Raw genomic sequence first — 17,498 nt, 5'->3', positions numbered from 1 at the left:
AGAACACATAAATTTGGACGATTCTTCAGAGAGCATGCAAATGATTTGAGCCAAGATTTGATCTATCAACCATGAGGCCAGGACTCTAGCTGCCACGCCACCATGTGGCCCTGGCTGGAAATACTTAATTGAGTATTAAAGGAATATAGTTCACAGAATGAAGGAGGAGTATCGTGATGTATTTGTTTTTAATATATTCACACACTATAACTTTATTTTCTTCAGAAACAGGAAACTAACTAGGAACAGTGTTAATTCTTGGAAGTCAGAATTAACAATGTGCCTTTGCTTTAAACATTCTGAAGAAAACATTTCCAAGGAACCCTCATACACATGCAACAATGGCAGCTTTACAGAGAACTAAACAGGGCTGGTACTGTAGAATAGCACCTCCGGGCTGTCTGAATGGATTAAAGGTTCTCTCCCTTTCAATTTAGATTCATTCAAATGCACATTACAACGTTGCGTTGCCGTGATCACTGAATTGTTTTCAGTGATCACCACATCATAGCCACACTTCTAATGTACAATCCACACACTATTCAAGATTTGCTTTGAGTCGTCACGTGCAAAGTGATAGCAGTACAACATGCAGTGAAATGCACCCGCATACATTTTTTAATCAAGGTAGACATTAAGTACAAGGTAACTTGCATTATCGCCAACTTCAGTTAACTTTTGACTTCAGACTTTTTCAATCGTACTCTTTTTTACATTTTGTTGATCTTTTTATAGTATCTCAAATACCATAATAGTAACTGGGTATGAACACATCCATTATGCTTTAGACACATGTGTTGAATCTGATCGAGACGGTGTTAATAATTGTCAAGACAAAGCACATTATCAAGTCCACAGTGCACAGGTCAGTATACACCTGATAGAAACATGGAGGAATTCCAGCAATCAGTTACCTGTTACCTGTGTCCAGCATCACACATTCACTGCTCGTCAGAACTGGGACAAGGACGACCAGAATGGATTTAAAGGGTTTTTATAAGCATAGAAAAAAAATAATTGTAAGTAATCATTTTGGACATTCTTGTTTATAATGGGCAATGTTCTCTATTCGATGTCCTCTTTAGAAACTACTTTGTACTAAAACGTTATGGCATGAAATTCCAAATGTGGTTAAGAGTTAAATCTGTTAATTTTATTGGAGTTCTATGTTCTTTTTCACCGAAAGTAATATCCACCAATACAGTTTTGGGAACATAAATGGAAAAAATGAAATGGCACATTGGGCACTTATATTCTTGGGTGGCCTTACTTTAGATTAATTGCTATAATTAATTCTCATTACTGTCAAATACCTAAATTCCATATGTATAAGGGTAGCATATTGGACTGTTGATGTGCCATGTTTAGGAAGAAAGTTGTTTAAATTTGTATACTAATCCATGTCGTTCATCCTGGAATAATGCATAACCCTCAGCCTAGTGCTATTCTTAATGAAAAGATATTTTGTGCTTTGAGTAATTTTGTTGCAGTCAAACAAAGATAACTACACCGGTCTGTGTTTTCTGTATGTTTATGCTGTAGATTGCTGTTCTAGCAGTCAGTATAGTAACTATCATCCTAGGGCTGGGACTGGGTCTTGGAATTCAGCTGGAAGACTGTCGCAAGAAGGGTCGGTTGAATATACTTAACAAATATTTCAAAAATAGCAATTCAATTCAGTTACTAAAGCATTTGTGTAGACCAGTAGACAAAAAGGACCTTTTTTTTCATTTAATACATTTCTTAGTCTAATATCATAAGAGAACCGCACTTTCTAAATATTTCTTTAGAAAGCCATTTGTTTTTGCCCATTGTTCCTCCTCTTATGCCATTTCAGTCATCAGTGAATCCTGCAGAGGTCGCTGTCATGAGCCTTATGATAATGAAGCCCTTGGCTGTCACTGTCACCTGCAGTGCAATGCCACCAACAGCTGCTGCTATGATTTCCATGACATATGCTATCAGCCAAGTGAGTGTTGACAGGAATGTCAAGCATCAGTCCTTCACAGAGCATTGGTACTGCAACAAATAAAATGCTCTTTGCGTTCCATATAGCCCAACAGTGGGAATGCACCAGATTGCGTTGTGGAGAAAAGAGGTTGGCAGAGAGCAAATGTCACTGCTCTGATGACTGCCTGAGTGCCAGGGATTGTTGCACAAACTATAAAAGTGTCTGTGAAGGTGAGTGATCTTTCAGAAACATTTTTGATGGTTGGTTGCAGCTTAGGGATCAATCATCTTGTGTGTTTAAAGGTCTTCTCTTTGGCTCTTGATTTCGCCTGACTGTCACAGTTCACAAACAAGCAATGTTAATCAATATAATCAATACTAATAAAGGCAATGTTTTATACACACACACATGGCCTCAACTATATATGACTTATTATTAGTCAAAATTATTAGCCCCCCTAAACATCTTCCCAGTGTTTGAAGCATTGATTACACTAGATATACTCAAACATTCACTAGTGCTATTTAGTAGCTTTTGGTATATTTTGTAATATAAAAAACATTTTTAAGCTTGCTTTATATTTTTGGTGTCAATGTTTTCAGCCCTTACCAGAAGTTTAAATAATCCTATTGGGCATTAAATCCCCTCGCCTTCGCCACGTTGTGCAAATGCATCCTGTTTCTCGTGACAATAGAAAAACATTAATTTGCCCCCATGTAAATGTTTGCTTTCAAACCACACGTACAGTAATTAACCAATGAGCTTCGAAACTATTTGGCCTACTAACAAATCCTGCAGTCAATTGGTTTCTTAATAACATTCAATCAGCATAAAGAACAACAGGGCACTTGAACACATGAGTGGGACTACTGTCACTCACATTGCCAAAGACAAAGGAAAACAGTCTTGAGCTCAGAAAGAAGATATTATAGGCTCATGCTAAGGAGGAAGGCTACACTGCCATCTCCAAGCGATTCACAGTGTCCAGAACTGCTGTATGTTGCATAATTGCCAAGTACAAGGAGACAAATTCTGTAAAAAAAAAAAAACCTGGCTGTGGCCGCAAGCGCATTATATGGATTATTTTCAGCAATCTGGAGAGGAAAATAGTCAGAGATGTAAGCAATGAACTCCAGGCATCTGCCAAGATGATTGTTGCTGACCTGGCCTCTTCTGGAGTCAAGGATGTTTGAATGTACACAATAGTGAGGGCTCTTCATCGTGGTGGACTTCAGAGCCATCATCCCTCAAGAACCCCTTTACTCAAAGAGCCCGGGTCTTCCAACAAGACAATGACTTCAAGCCAGAATCTGTGGCGGGTGCTAAAAGCACAACACACGGTGACACTTTGAAATGTGCCCTCTGCTTTTAACCACCACCCTTGGTGAGCAGTGGGCAGCCATGATAGGCGCCCGGTTGCTCAGTGGCACCTCAGTGGTTCGGGATTCAAACCGGCAACCTTCTGATTACAGGTCCGTTTCCTTAGCCGCTTTGCCACCACTGCCCCCTATATATTAAAAAATCATTTATGTAAATGTATCAATGTTTCGTAGGTGGATCTTCCTTTATTTCAGAGCTACTTTAAAACATTGAACTGAGTTTATTCATGTTTGGAGATAAGCACGGCTGTTGAAATTCTGCCATTCTGTCCGATGTAGGCGACACGCAGTGGGTTGAGGATGAGTGTGTGGACATGGTCGGCGATGAATGCCCTGCAGGGTAAAGTTTATTTCAGTAAGACATTACTACCATTATCCTTTTTACCGTGTTCTTTATGCCATGTTAGAACCTTAACCTCTCATTTGTCCCAGCTTTAAAAAACAGCCGATGCTTCTGATCTCCTTGGATGGACTCCGGGCAGAATATTTTCAAACCTGGAGCTCTCTTATTCCTGTCATGGACAAAATTCGTGAGTGACAGTTCTCACGAAGGAATACGTGGGAGAGAGACTTAGCTCCTATTCGCTTCCAGCTTCTACTGTATGACTTTTACTACTGTGCTTAAATCTCCACCCATGTCTCCCAAAATGCAGTGTGGTTGCCATTGTAAATTGAAGAAATTGTGTCTGAAATGTCCTCTGTCTTCTCCCCGAAGGAAGGTGTGGTACATCTGTTCCGCACATGCAGGCTGTATTTCCCAGCAAGACCTTTCCAAATCACTACACCATAGCAACAGTATGATTCCATTAACATCTAATCATGTTAACTTAATCAACAGGATTTTGTGAACGTATTGCTGAGGAATTGTTTTATCTTTTTCTGCTCTCTAGGGTCTTTATTCAGAATCCCATGGTCTGGTTGACAATAATATGTATGACCCTGAGTTTGATGCCTATTTCAGTCTGTCCAACAGTGAAAAAGACAATCCAAGGTGGTATCATGGTCAGCCCGTGAGTCTCCACCTCTCCAATACCTCTTCTCTATGACCATTTAGGCTTTGGTCAGCCATATGAATTTAACAACACAAAATAATGGACAATAATTTATACACACTGCTGCACATCTTTCACTAGATCTGGCATACTGCTAAATATCAAGGCCTCACAGCTGGAACGTTCTTCTGGCCGGGATCTGATGTTGAAATCAATGGAAGTTTTCCTAACATATATGAAAAATATGATGGGTACTCTATGTCAAAACTGACACACACTGTACATTTAAAAATGGTATATATGGATTTTTGGATACAATTCTTATGTTTTCATTGTAGAACAGTGCCTTTTGAAATGAGGGTCTTCACTGTTCTGAAATGGTTGATGTTGCCAGATGACCAAAGGTAAGTCAACGTTAACTGTACTTGTACTGTAATGCTAAATGTTGCACAATTAACTTTTTAAAAACTTTGCAGACCAGATTTCTACACACTGTATCTAGAAGAACCGGATAAGTCTGGCCATAGCTATGGTCCTGTTAGTGGAGGGGTAAGTTAAGATTAAACTTTTTGCTCTCGTTTTTTCTATTGCAGCAAATGAAGAATGTGGTTTAAAGGTTATTTATAATCTCTCAAAATTATATTGTGAGATGCAAGATACTGTAAAATGACTCTGACACTGGATGAGTGAATTTTCATCTTGGGTGTGTTGACATCTAATTGACTAGCTTCTGTAACACTGCAGGATGTGTTAGTTGTTCCATCTACTGTGTTGTTATGCTGCCATTTGACTGAAGGAAATGCATTTAACAGAGCAGAAAGGAAAGATCCCCACAAAGTGTGAAGTGAGAAAAATCCTACAGATTTGCTGGATGAAGCACCAGCTTTGCTCTCATTACTGGGTTTGATGGCTGTTGCTTTGTCCAGAAGATGTTGCCTGTTATCAAGCGCCCTTTTTTTATTTTTTAGAAATTTTTCAAAACCTAACCTGCAATAACTCCAGGCAGAAGCAAATACATGTATTTCAGCTCCTGCAGGTTGGAGTTGTAATGAAAGCCTTGTGGCAGACTGTCCTACATGAGAAAAAATGGCTTATTAGTAACAGGCCTGATTGCAGCTCCTGCCGCTGACTGGTTTGAACTGCTTGTTGTTTTCTGCCGCACAGATGTTTTCCTCTTCCTCTAAGTAAAACCAGAGCTTAACCCATAATGGATTTTTTCTGTTGTTGCGTAAGAATAAAATAATCCTACAATTAGCCCTGCTTCATTGTTTGTCATCAGCCAATTTTTGGCATTTATCAAGTGTAGTATAATTGTTATAGTGCACATTAATGATTCTCCAGTAACAACAATTAGATTTTATCAGGGCTTCAGAGTGATTTTAGTGTAGTGTCCATGTTAGCTTTAGCATTAGTTTAAAATGGCAAGGGGGAAATTTGTCCTAGAAAAAGGAAGGAATAGGGGTGGTTGAGGTGGATGGAGGAACTTGTTTGAAGTCAACTTCTTCTTATAGGTCTTAGTGGTCCAGTAATACTGTATCTAAAGTCTCTTTCTGAAATTCAGCCTTTTGTCCAGTCCCACAATGAGAATTCCCCAGGACCCGCTGTATCTGTGTCTGTAGCTTTGAATGCTAATGAGGAGGAGGAGAGAGGCGAGAGGAGGGGGGGAGCAGCTGATAGAAGTTGAAAGGGCTTTTGTGGAAATGACGTCATCAACTCCATTCACCAACCACAATGTTTGCCACAAGTCATATCGGCGTTTTTTCCAGAAAATTAACCCGCTGAGTCTTGCATGATTGAAGTAAAAAATACATTTTGGGATTTTTGGAATTGAATTTTTTTTTGGAATTTGAATTTTTATATCCAATAACTTAGCAACTGCAATGCGTTGCACGTTTGGAAGCCATGATGTTCATGGAGATGATGTTTTAGGAGAGGGGTGGGATATTCTCTGGGCAGAAAAAGCATGAGAAACGGGAGGTAACTTTTCTCCTTATGATCGCATAAGGGGACAAATTACAGATCAGACCATCTGAGATGCTGCTCTCTGAATGGTGAAGCAGAACGGCAAAAGCATTCTTTACACCTATTGCCATTTCTAGCTACTGCAGGACCAGAGGCAGGCTAGGGGAACTCATATTAATGTTAAATAATCTCACACAGTGAAATTTTCATGATTGGGGACCATGCAAGGGAGAAATTCTCTTGGTATAGAGTAAGGCAGGTCTGTTCGAGTGGGGAGTAAAACATGCTTGTTTCATAAGCTATAAAGAAGCATTGCAAATCTTTTCATCTGGCATATTTTTGTCTGCCTCTTTCTTATTCAGTAACAACATGGAACATGTTCAGGGGTTAAATTAGTTCACTGGTGATCAATAAGTGCTGACACTCTTGATGAGTACTATTGATGTTTAAAGTCAATACTGTCATTAATAGATTGCTGTATGTGATTTTCTGTCTTTCAGTTGGTGTCATCTCTCCAGGGTGTGGACAAGATCATTGGCCAATTAATGAACGGTCTCAAGCAACTAAACCTGCAAAATTGCATTAATATCATCATTGTCTCCGACCATGGTAGGAATCTCAAACTTATCAAAATCAGTTGAACTACGTTTACCTTTTGGAATATGATCTCATCTCATTTGTAAGGTATGGAGGAGACTAGCTGTGACAGAAAGGAGGCACTTCAGAATCTAGTTGGGGACACAAGTCACCTTGAAGTCAATCAGGGTACATTTGGGAGAATAAGGCCGAAAAATAAAGAACAGCCTTGTAAGTTTCTTCCAGCTGTCAGTTGTTCATGTACCATAACCATTAGCACTCGGTCACTGAATACAGTATTTCTTCAACAGTTGATGAAGTCAGACTTATTGCCAACATGACTGTAAGTTTGAAAAGATTATGTTTAATTCTGTTATTCACAGGTAAAAATAAATAAATAAATAAATAAATAATGTGTCATTGTCCACAGTGCAAAAAGCCAGATCAGAAGATCCGACCCTACCTGAAAGCCCACTTGCCCAAACGGTTACATTATGCCAACAGCAGACGCATTGAGAATGTTACAGTTCTGGTCAGCCCCAAATGGCTATTTGAACGGTAAGTTACAGCAACATTAACATTTCACTCCCTTACACTAAACAACGCATTCCAGTTCATTAAGGTTCCACCAGTGCTACATGGCTGCTTGAATTTACTCTATGATTCCGCAGATGTCCAGGCTGCCTGACATTCTGTTCAGGTGGGGACCATGGGTATGACAATGACATATATAGCATGCAGGTGAGCATTTGAATGTCTGCATTAAAAATCCAAAGCAAGTCCAATGCATCCCATCTACTTCCTGTTCCCATCTCCCGCAGTCTGTGTTTCTCGGCTATGGCCCGAAATTCCACTTCAGAACTCAGGTGGATCCATTCTCCAATGTTGAGCTATACAACTTAATGTGTGGTAAACTGTTCATATTCTTTAAATTGTATTTTATGTGATGTTTTGCTGCAAGTAAACTGGTAAAATGGTTTTCACTAAGGTGATTTATGTTCAGTATTAAATTCTTTGGATCGCACTGACAAGGGAGTATAAAATCATTTGCCAAACAATGTTAAATGAGTTCCAGTTAATATGATTCACATGTCCATCCTGACAGTGAGGCATAAGTGTGGGGCTTGTTCTTTCTGTTGGTGTGCAATTATTTCTGTCACAGAGAACACAATCCTTTTAGCTATTTTCATAAACAGATCATAAAAGGGGAGGATAATACTGCCCACGATAGGTATATATTTAATGCAATGTTCCAGCAGTTATAGACACTGCTCATGACAGAACAACTCTTTCAGACATATTGGAGATCTCCCCAGCTCAGAACAACGGCACTCATGGCAGTCTTAACCATCTGTTGAAGACACCCTATTACAACCCACAACACCCAGAAGAGAAGGTCCCACCTGGGCAGTGTCCTCTTTTGAGTCTCAACCCCAGTGACACACTGGCTTGCAACTGCACAGCTCTGGTAGAAGTCATCTCCTCACGCACCGCATTGCAATGTAGACATATTCATTTGTACAAATCTCTAATATGATCTTCGTTCCATTTTACAGGGGGACTTCAATCCCAACACGCATTTAAATCTGTCCGAAAGTGAAGGTAATGCAACTCACGCATCGAAGCAATCCAATGTTATATAAAAAAAAGGGCTACCTTATTCAGAGCGCCTTAGTGCTAGCCTCGGCGTGATAGACATGTTTTTTTTTCACACTCTAGTGTCTGCCATTGAGAGGAAGCACATGCCTTTCGGAAAACCAAGAGTACTCAAATTGAAAGATGACTATTGCCTGCTTCATCAGGAAGGGTTTGTCAGTGCCTACAGCAAGGATTTATTCATGCCCATGTGGAACTCCTACTCTTTGGACAAGCCTGTGAGAAACTTTTACTCAAGAGAAGTTTAAATCAGTGTTTTTCCACTCTGAAATGTCTAAATAAATTTGGAATACACAAATGCGCTGACACCCTACAGTCATTAAATGGGCTTTAAATGGATTAAAAAATGATCCCGTGTCACGCCTGCAGGAGAATCCTGACCCTCTTCCTGCAATTATAGAAGACTGCCTAAGAGCTGATGTGCGTATTTTGGCTAACCAGAGCCAGAGGTGTGACCAATACGCAGCGACAAACAGCATCTCTTACGCCTTTCTCTACCCTCCCAGTACGTCCAGTCTGCATGGCAACAACTGACTCTATGGTCTTTGCTGATGTATAATTTCATGTTTGAAGGAGGCGAACAAGCTAAACTGTGTAGAAAGTAATACCAAAAACTAAAATACAGTGCAGGTCAAAAGTTTGGACACACCTTCTCATTCAATGTTTTTTCTTTATTTTTATGACCATTGACGTTGGTAAATTCTCACTGGAGGCATCAAAACTATGAATGAACACATGTGGAGTTATGTACTTAACAAATGAAATAACTGAAAACATGTTTTATATTCTAGTTTCTTTGCTCTGATTACTGCTTTGTACACTCTTGGCATTCTCTCGATGAGCTTCAAGAGGTCGTCACCTGAAATGGTTCTCCAACAGTCTTGAAGGAGTTCCCAGAGGTGTTCATGTACATAGTTTTGATGCCTTCAGTGAGAATATACCAATGTAAATGGTCATGAAAATAAAGAAAACACATTGAATGAGATGTGGTGTGTCCAAACCTTTGGCCTGTACTGTATATCATGGCCGTTTTCAATGTGCCTCATTTTCCCAGGCTTAAACAAAACAGCGGAGGAACAATATGATGCGCTTACTATGACTAACGTGGTGCCCATGCTTCCACAGTTTAGAAGTAAGTGCTTGGACATGTTCACAGTCACACCTTCATCCACTCAGCGCAGAGCAAGCAAACCATCTAATCAATCTCCCTCTTTCTCAGGAATCTGGGACTACTTCCAGGCTGTCTTACTTAAGAAATATGCAATGCAGTATAATGGCATTAATGTGGTGACTGGCCCAGTGTTTGATTATAACTACGATGGTTTATATGACACTGTGGAACAGATTCAACAGTAAGTGCTCCCTCTGTTGTCACTAACAGCACACATCAGGTGTGGGACCGATTCCTGATAATCTTGTGTTGCTCTACAGACATGTTCCTGGCACAAACATACCAGTCCCCACACATTATTTCATGGTTCTCACAAGCTGCAAGAACATATCTGTTCCCATGAGTTTGTGCTACCAGGAACTCCAGACGGTTTCCTTCATCGTGCCTCACAGAGCAGACAACTCAGAGACCTGCAATGTAAGTAGCATATAAATCATGAATCATTTGATATTTCTATGGCCTAAAGTGCACAGGTGAGATGATACATATGCACCTCCCAGAACTGTTCAATATGTTTTCCAAAGAGCTCGGAGTCAGAGTCTCAATGGGTGGAGGACTTGCTGTGGTTTCACCAATCACGAGTGAGGGACGTCGAGTGGATCACTGGCCTTGACTTCTTCCAGGACAGCATCCGACCTGTTGCAGAGCTCCTGAGAGTCAAATCCCGTCCGACTGCTGCTATTCACAGAATGCCCTGAAAGCGATTGCATTCATTGTGTTGATGAATAATATGTTAAATATGCGGAAAAAGTCCCAAAATCAAAAACCTTTCAAACTGAATGGAAAACATAAAAAAAACTAAAAAAACTCAAAGAATAGAGTGGAACTTACTTTGTCTCTCTGAACCTCTTTAACATGTGTGATCTAATCTGTTGTTTTTTTGTACTTTTTTTTTTTAACAGAGGAAATTGGTCGTGTAACGTTTTAAACCCAAAGCGTTTCTTTAATTTTCTGATTGCATCTTCACGGTCAAGGGAAATCATTTTTCCCACAACACACACAACAGGGGCAGTGGTGGCGTCATGGACTACTGATTAGGGCTGACCATATGATGTAGCACTACCTCGATAAAGTCAGCAGCCCCAGAATTCTGCATCTGACCATCTACTAAACCTTCTTTCATTTGCAGTCCTGTTGACTGAGTAAAAACAGAACATCCTGGACATAATGTAATGTATGTTTGGAGACAATAGGGCATCGACTTTCACTTTTAAAGGGAAGGAGGGATTTAAATATGATGATCTGAAAGTATATATATATATAAAAAAAAAATACAATCATACTTAAATCGCACAACGACATGATAATTTTATGAAACTTAAATCCATATTCAGGTCCACAAACATGTGCCTGCGTCTTTTCACAAGTGCAATCTTTGTTTATAAGTACAAATTAATCTGCACAGTTTCCACATTAAAATGACATCTTATCTTATACCTTTCCAGTTCTGCGTTTACAAATAATGATGGCGGACTTTGACAGCTGCCAGTGGGTTTTGACACCAACGTTTTAGCTCTAGTTAAGATAAGCGTTCATCTAATGGAGAGGGGTGAGGGGTGGGGCTAGAAATGGAAATTACTTTAAATTAATGTCCAAATTAAGAAACAGCACTTTCCCTGAAACCTGTGTTGGACGATGACAAATGGCCACACCACCTGTTAATAATTAATTCTGTAAAGTGGCAGTTTAATTCATTAAACATATTTAATAATAAATTAAAAAATTACATACCATTTTTTAAGTTCTATAACTTTTGCATTTTTGTACAATGAAAATAAAAGGATGCCAAGAACCAAGAGCTAATGGTGAAAACAAAAACTGGTGTTGATACCGCCGACTGAGGTAGTTGGTAATGGGAGAATATGTACACTTACAAATCTGTTGCTGCATGGGATACAAGCAGTCTAACTAACTACATACATTAGGGTAGTAAGTGGGATTTGAACCTGGGTCTTCTGGTTCATAGGCGAGTGTGTTACCCACTAGGCTACTACCACCTACCACTACCACTCTCCTACCACTACCACTACCACCACTCGTAGTATGAAAACCCGTTAACCTACGCCGCTGCATGTGCAGTGTGAACTGAAGGCGTAACTCTGTTGCCGTTAATGTTACAGTGGACACATTCTTGCTAAATCTTTGCACATGGGGCAAGCTGTAGACGTACAAATGCCATTTAAGATTTGCGAGTCATTTATTACGCACAATTACTTTTAACATAAAAGTATCTCCATTTGAAAACCCCTTCATAATCTACAATTATATACCCCAAGAAGTTCAAGCCAAAGGTTTTGCCACAGTCACCCCAACCTAAACATTATAAACTATACGTGGATCTCAAAAGAACAGTGATCTTGCAGTTTTATGAGTTTGTTTTTTGCGATAATTGGCAAAAATGAGAGTGAAGTTTTTGGTTTCTGGCATTTTATACCTGTAAATGATGGAAATAAAATGTAATCTTGCAAAGAATATTAAAAAAACTGTCACCTCACATGTTAACCTTCATGTTCTGTACATTTAACTATTTATATTAACATTCACAGCAGGGCTGCCCATATTTTTGCATGCCACTGTAAGCTATGAACATTGTTGTTATAGTTTACAGCATAATTGTCCTTTCTTCTGCAAGATTCACTTTTATGATACTTCCTGGCCTGGAAATGATGGTAATTGTAGTGTAAACTCTATGGCCGCCATCCAACAGACGATTCAGTGAGGTGCAACAAGCAAACATTCACTGTAAAAAAAAAATTTTTAAGCAAACTCAACTTCACATCCATGCAACAACTAAGGTTGAGAGATCTTAAAAATGCTTTGCAGCTGGTTTTCACAACTTTTTTTTTTACAGTGTTGTTAAGAACCATTAGCGAAATGACAATGTAAATGTTTTCAATGAAATTCATTAAATTGGTTAAATTAATTAAAAGATGTACATAGAGGGAATGATGAAGGTCCCAGAAAATGATTTCCGAGCATAAACCTCCATGACCAGTAATCCCAGAAAACTGCAACTGGTATATAAATGAGCTCTACTTTATAAACCTGGATGCAGTTCTCAGTTCTACTCAGTAAAGGGGAGCCTATTATAAGACAAAAAAAGCCTCTTTTCTCATTTAGGGCACACTTGTTACGTCCTTTGGGCTGTAGAGTGGTTTGGGGGTGCTCTGTGTTTGGTGTGTGTTTCCCTTTTAGGCTGTTTGCTGGGTGGAGATTGGGATTGATGGCTCCGCCTACCTATTCCCTCATCATCAGTCTGCCAATCAACTCATCAGACAGGAGCATTTAAGGACAACTCCAGCCACCAGCCGGGGCCATTTGTAGTGGAGCCAGAGGAGGATCGAGAGGACAGTTTTGGGGTGTTGAAAAGGAGTTCGTGAAAAGCTTTGCGTGTTAGAGTGGTCAGTGTTGTTACTTGTATTTTTGTTGTATAAACTGTGTATAGTCTGTGTATAGTGTGTTGTTCTTCCTGTGGGTTGTTCACTTTTCACTGTAAATAAAAGCACAATATTTCACTTCGCCCTGGTACATGTGTATTCCCGCCTTACCCATCCCTCTCCTTCGTAGTCATGTTTCCCGGGGACATGAGACATTCCAAAGTCTACACATAAAATACCATATAAATCAGTGTTCTGGTACTCTGTCCAGGTCAGTCTCAACTCCTGCTATCTACGTGTTTTGAAATGAACAATCTGACTGGAAGGAAAGGAATTATGAAGCATGATAAGCACGAATGAAGCACGAAGCCTCGTAATCAGAAGGTTGCCGGTTCGGATCCCGATCCGCCAAGTGCTGTGTGCTGTGTGCTGTGTGCCGTGTGCTGTGCTGCTGTGTATCACATGTGACAATCACTTCACTTTAATACCAACGACCTGGGGCCAGTGGTGCCAGCGATTAAGGAGGCAAAGCGCCGTCCCCACACACTGCTCCCGGGCCCCTGTCATGGTGCCCACTGCTCACCAAGGGTGATGGTTAAAAGCAGAAGACACAACGAATTGTGTGCACCATGTGCTGTGCTGCTGTGTATCACAATGACAATCACTTCACTTTCACTTTAAAACTAAACCCATTAGTATAAAACTAATAAATCAATGTGGGTTTTTTTTTTCATTTGAATTGAAAGCAGTCTTGATTTCGGTTTTAAAATTACATTGAATTTTTTTTCCCGCTTTGTTTCCTGTCTTTGAAGTCGGTTTTGGTCAGGCTCCTCCCTTGTGGAATTATATATAAGTTTGTGAAGTGAAGAGCTCTTCTCCAGACGATAGTAGAGATGGCATCGGACGTGCGCACTGGCTGCGGTGCTTTTATTATAATGGTGAGGTTCTTTTTTTTTTTTCTTTATTATTTAACGACCTGTTATTTCGGTGCTTTCTCGTCGTATTCACACGTCTCCGGTTCCCACAGCGTCTTCTGGTGACGCTGGCCGCCTCCAGCGCGACGACCCCGACCTACCGCCACCGGGACCCGGAGTCCGGCCTGGAGCTCACCTGCTCCCGCTGCCCCCCCGGGTCCCGCCTGCTCCAGCACTGCACTGCCGCCCGCGACACCCTCTGCGCGCCCTGCGGCGCCGGCCTCTACACGGAGTTCTGGAACTACGTGTCCGAGTGCCTGGTGTGCGACCTCTGCTACGAGAACCAGGTGCAGAGGCGCCCCTGCTCCCCGGCCGCCAACTCCGAGTGCGAGTGCGGCGAGGGCTTCTACTGGAGCACCTTCTACTGCCGGAGGCAGAGAGCCTGTCCGCCCGGCCACGGAGTCAAGGCTGCGGGTAGGGCCACTTACACACCACGGTCCGTCATGATAGGGAAATAGGGATTGGGAGTGGAGGCAATTCCAGCATATGTCACATTTAGAACTTCTGGGGCTTTTAGATGTTCGTTTGCAAACTTAAGTTACCTCCAGCAGATTGGTAGAACATGTTCCCGAAGGTCCCTCAACAAACACTCCAATAGTTATTTCAGAAATGCAATTTCCTATTACAAGTTGTGGGGGGAAAGCAGAGCATCAACACGCTCCGGGAGAGTAGGGTTATTTTTTTAGGACTTATTTGTCGTTTCCTAACTGAACAACGCACCTTGCAGTGAATGTAAATGCTGAAAGTATCAGCCTCCCTATTAACCATCCATAGAGACAGACATTTTCAATGGGTGCCAAATCCTTTGCACTGCTCCTCGTCATTTGTTTTTTTTTTTCAAATAGTTTTGACCCCCTCTGCGAAACACCGCTGACTTCATTCCGTTAGATTTACCGGATGTGTGACATTGTAGCCCTCCCGAGATCAGTTCCACATTGCTGTAGAAACTAGACTGTCATTGTCACAGTTCCAGCACTGGCGAAGATTAAACAGACACATTACTTGAAAAAAAAAATACAATGACCCGACAAAGACGTGATAACAGGTAGTGATCAAGTAATCACAGGGAAATCAGGGAAAGACAGGTCACGATAAACTCCGGTCCAGACTTGGATTTGGAGTACCCCGCCAGGTCCGTTCATGACTCGGATGAAACTACTCTTCTTGAGTTATTCACTTAGCTGGTGCACTGTGGTGTTCTTTGCTTAGACAAAGATACATTTGCCTTTACAGCATTTACCTGAAGCCCTTATCAAGAGCAACTTAGTCAGTAGTTACAGGGACAGTCCCAGCTGGGGACTGGGACACTATGGTAGTAGGGGTTTGAAGTGGGGTTTGAACCTGGGTCTTCTGGTTCATAGGCAAGCCACTACACTACTACCAAGTTACCAGGAGGACTCACACTAGGGGGGGCTGAGATTTTCACACTAGCTATAGTGATGTGAAATTTTGTATAATTACTTTTCTTTTGTTTCTTTTTTTTTAAAAGGGCACACACTTATTTTCTTGTGGCTTAATGTTTCTAAATGAAATATGTTCATTTCAGGTACGCCATATAAAGATGTTGAATGTGAACCATGCCCAGATGGTTTTTATGTCTCACCCAATCAAACAACATGCCACAAGCACACAGACTGTAAATCTATTGGACAGTGGAGGATCCTGAAAGGAACAAGGTGGCACGATAACATTTGTACTACTTGTAAGGACCTCCAAAAGAAAGGTAACTTTAACATTATTTAAAGTCAATACTTTACGTAATTTACGACTTACAATCAGTAGTTACAGGGACAGTCCCCCTGGACACACTCAGAGTTTAGGGTCTTTCTCAGGGTCGCAATGGTAGTAAGTGAGGTTTGAAAATCTGACTTTGGACCTTCTGGTTCATAGGAGATTGTCGTATCCACTGGACTATTAACACCCATATACTTTAATAATAAGACTGGAATGAATGGTTCAAGTGAATAAGATATTGAACAAATCTACTATTACAACACTATTTTCCCCTTTTTTATTTTTAGATGGACTGGACCTGCTCCGTGCTTTCCTTCCAGCCTTCTTTCTCCATCCACACATGAACGTAAATAAAGTTCAGCGGCTTGTGAAACATGTTTTAAAATTCAGTGGAATACAAAGGTCTGCAAAACTTCCCCTGAATGAATTAATAGAGTTCATTGCCCGTTGGGGAAACCAGGCAGAAGCGAAAGAATTTAAGAATTTGCCAGAACAGCTTAGGCGTGTAAATCTTCATGGTGCTGCTAAAAATCTTGAACTCAAAATGGCAAAAATACAGAATGAAGTCAAACGCTGCAGCAATGTTGTTAAGAGACATGTCTCAGGCAGTCACAGTCAATACATGTTGTCTATCTAGTAGTAGAAATTCCTGATAATTGCAAAAATAAAACTGAACTATTCGTCTTTGCAGTTGATGTTATGTTATTTATTGCTTATTTCTGTACTGTTGTATATTTGCTTTGTTGCTTATCTTTGTCTTGTTCAGTGTGAGTTTCACTCTTTGTCTAAAAGCTGCAGCATTGCAGTGGTCAAGAATAATATATTTTGAGTTTATTCTCATATATTGGTTACAGTTCCACAAGGCTCTATCTTGAGCCCTTTATTATTCATAAGATAATGTAGGCTGGTGTAATTAACCAATGCGATGTTTATTTTCATCAGAATGTAGATGATATGCAAGGGTGTGTATCACTTGATTATTATAGTTCTGTTAATTTTTTTTTGTCCAAATATACTGGAGTACTGGGATTGTTGAATACAGAGTATTTTTAAATTTTATATATATATATTTATAATTATACCCACATTATACACAAAAAAAATCGTAATTTCTGTCAGGCCAGAGATTACTTTGTAATTGTGAGAAGCTCTCTGTATCGCTACTTCTGTACTTTAAACCACATTAAAATGCACTGGGATCAGAGATCACACGAACTGCTTCATTCCTTTATTGTTTGATGAATCTTACTTTTATCTGTGTTTTAAGAAAGTAATCCATTCTGCTTAATCACTCAAATGGGTCCATTGCAAATATGATATAACTTATTCATGGTTAAAAAATTAGAACAATTACCATTGGCCACTTTGACGTGTGAGGGTACTCTCTCTGACTGCATGACAGGATGGAAAATGCCTATTAAAAATGATGATTTCCTTCCTTTCTTCTGTGACGAGATGTAATGAATCTAGTCAAAGTAGCTGATGCAGGAAACACATTTGATTTGTAAATGCTTATTACATCACTGTCTACTCTGTCTACTAGTCTATGACAAAGCATAAACCAAGAATATTAATAAGTAATTAATATGCTTGGTTTATGCTTTGTCATGGAGGATGCTGGAGATCCATTCAGGAAAAACACACACAACAGGAAATTATACAGTAGCCAGAAATTTATTGAAATGCACAGAAAGACAGCACCTAGCCAGTCAACGGAACCGCCCCG

The 17,498-nt window shown here is 40.2% G+C and overlaps 2 protein-coding genes across 4 annotated transcripts; both read left to right on the top strand.

Annotated features, from left to right (window-relative positions):
- Positions 1 to 934: 934 nt before the first annotated feature.
- On the top strand, positions 935 to 10,462 carry LOC114774164 (venom phosphodiesterase 1-like). 3 transcript variants are annotated; one of them, XM_028966069.1, is made up of 25 exons: positions 935 to 1,019; positions 1,543 to 1,630; positions 1,838 to 1,969; positions 2,056 to 2,181; positions 3,610 to 3,670; positions 3,763 to 3,860; positions 4,046 to 4,125; positions 4,221 to 4,340; positions 4,464 to 4,573; positions 4,661 to 4,726; positions 4,799 to 4,871; positions 6,785 to 6,893; positions 6,969 to 7,091; positions 7,172 to 7,203; positions 7,291 to 7,418; positions 7,532 to 7,601; positions 7,682 to 7,769; positions 8,156 to 8,328; positions 8,417 to 8,462; positions 8,580 to 8,734; positions 8,886 to 9,021; positions 9,571 to 9,648; positions 9,736 to 9,868; positions 9,948 to 10,104; positions 10,212 to 10,462. In XM_028966069.1, exons 1-25 carry the CDS (start codon positions 978 to 980, stop codon positions 10,383 to 10,385), a joined length of 2,598 nt encoding a protein of 865 aa, XP_028821902.1. In that variant the 5' UTR covers positions 935 to 977; the 3' UTR covers positions 10,386 to 10,462. The 3 variants fall into 3 exon arrangements, with proteins under 3 accessions (XP_028821902.1, XP_028821901.1, XP_028821903.1); XM_028966068.1 differs by having other exon boundaries at positions 4,464 to 4,726; XM_028966070.1 differs by lacking the exons at positions 935 to 1,019; positions 1,543 to 1,630; positions 1,838 to 1,969; positions 2,056 to 2,181 and having other exon boundaries at positions 3,613 to 3,685; positions 4,464 to 4,726.
- Positions 10,463 to 13,940: 3,478 nt separating this feature from the next.
- LOC114774239 (tumor necrosis factor receptor superfamily member 11B-like) lies at positions 13,941 to 16,983 on the top strand. Its single transcript, XM_028966178.1, has 4 exons — positions 13,941 to 14,002; positions 14,092 to 14,452; positions 15,585 to 15,761; positions 16,060 to 16,983. Exons 1-4 carry the CDS (start codon positions 13,958 to 13,960, stop codon positions 16,407 to 16,409), a joined length of 933 nt encoding a protein of 310 aa, XP_028822011.1. The 5' UTR covers positions 13,941 to 13,957; the 3' UTR covers positions 16,410 to 16,983.
- The last annotated feature ends 515 nt before the right edge of the window (positions 16,984 to 17,498 follow it).

This window comes from Denticeps clupeoides, unplaced genomic scaffold (assembly GCF_900700375.1).
Source record: "Denticeps clupeoides unplaced genomic scaffold, fDenClu1.1, whole genome shotgun sequence".
NCBI classification, from domain to species: domain Eukaryota; kingdom Metazoa; phylum Chordata; class Actinopteri; order Clupeiformes; family Denticipitidae; genus Denticeps; species Denticeps clupeoides.
This window is presented reverse-complemented; position numbering and strand designations above follow the sequence as displayed.

Bases quoted from the DNA above. Each gene is read 5' to 3' on its own strand.
- LOC114774164 (XM_028966068.1), top strand. From the start codon at position 978: ATGGATTTAAAGGGTTTTTATAAGCATAGAAAAAAAATAATT. The intron at 2,182-3,609 runs GTGAGTGATCTT...TGTCCGATGTAG, and splicing joins CTATAAAAGTGTCTGTGAAG to GCGACACGCAGTGGGTTGAG. The intron at 9,649-9,735 runs GTAAGTGCTTGG...CCTCTTTCTCAG, and splicing joins CATGCTTCCACAGTTTAGAA to GAATCTGGGACTACTTCCAG.
- LOC114774239 (XM_028966178.1), top strand. From the start codon at position 13,958: ATGGCATCGGACGTGCGCACTGGCTGCGGTGCTTTTATTATAATG. The intron at 14,003-14,091 runs GTGAGGTTCTTT...CGGTTCCCACAG, and splicing joins GCGGTGCTTTTATTATAATG to CGTCTTCTGGTGACGCTGGC. The intron at 15,762-16,059 runs GTAACTTTAACA...TTTTATTTTTAG, and splicing joins TAAGGACCTCCAAAAGAAAG to ATGGACTGGACCTGCTCCGT.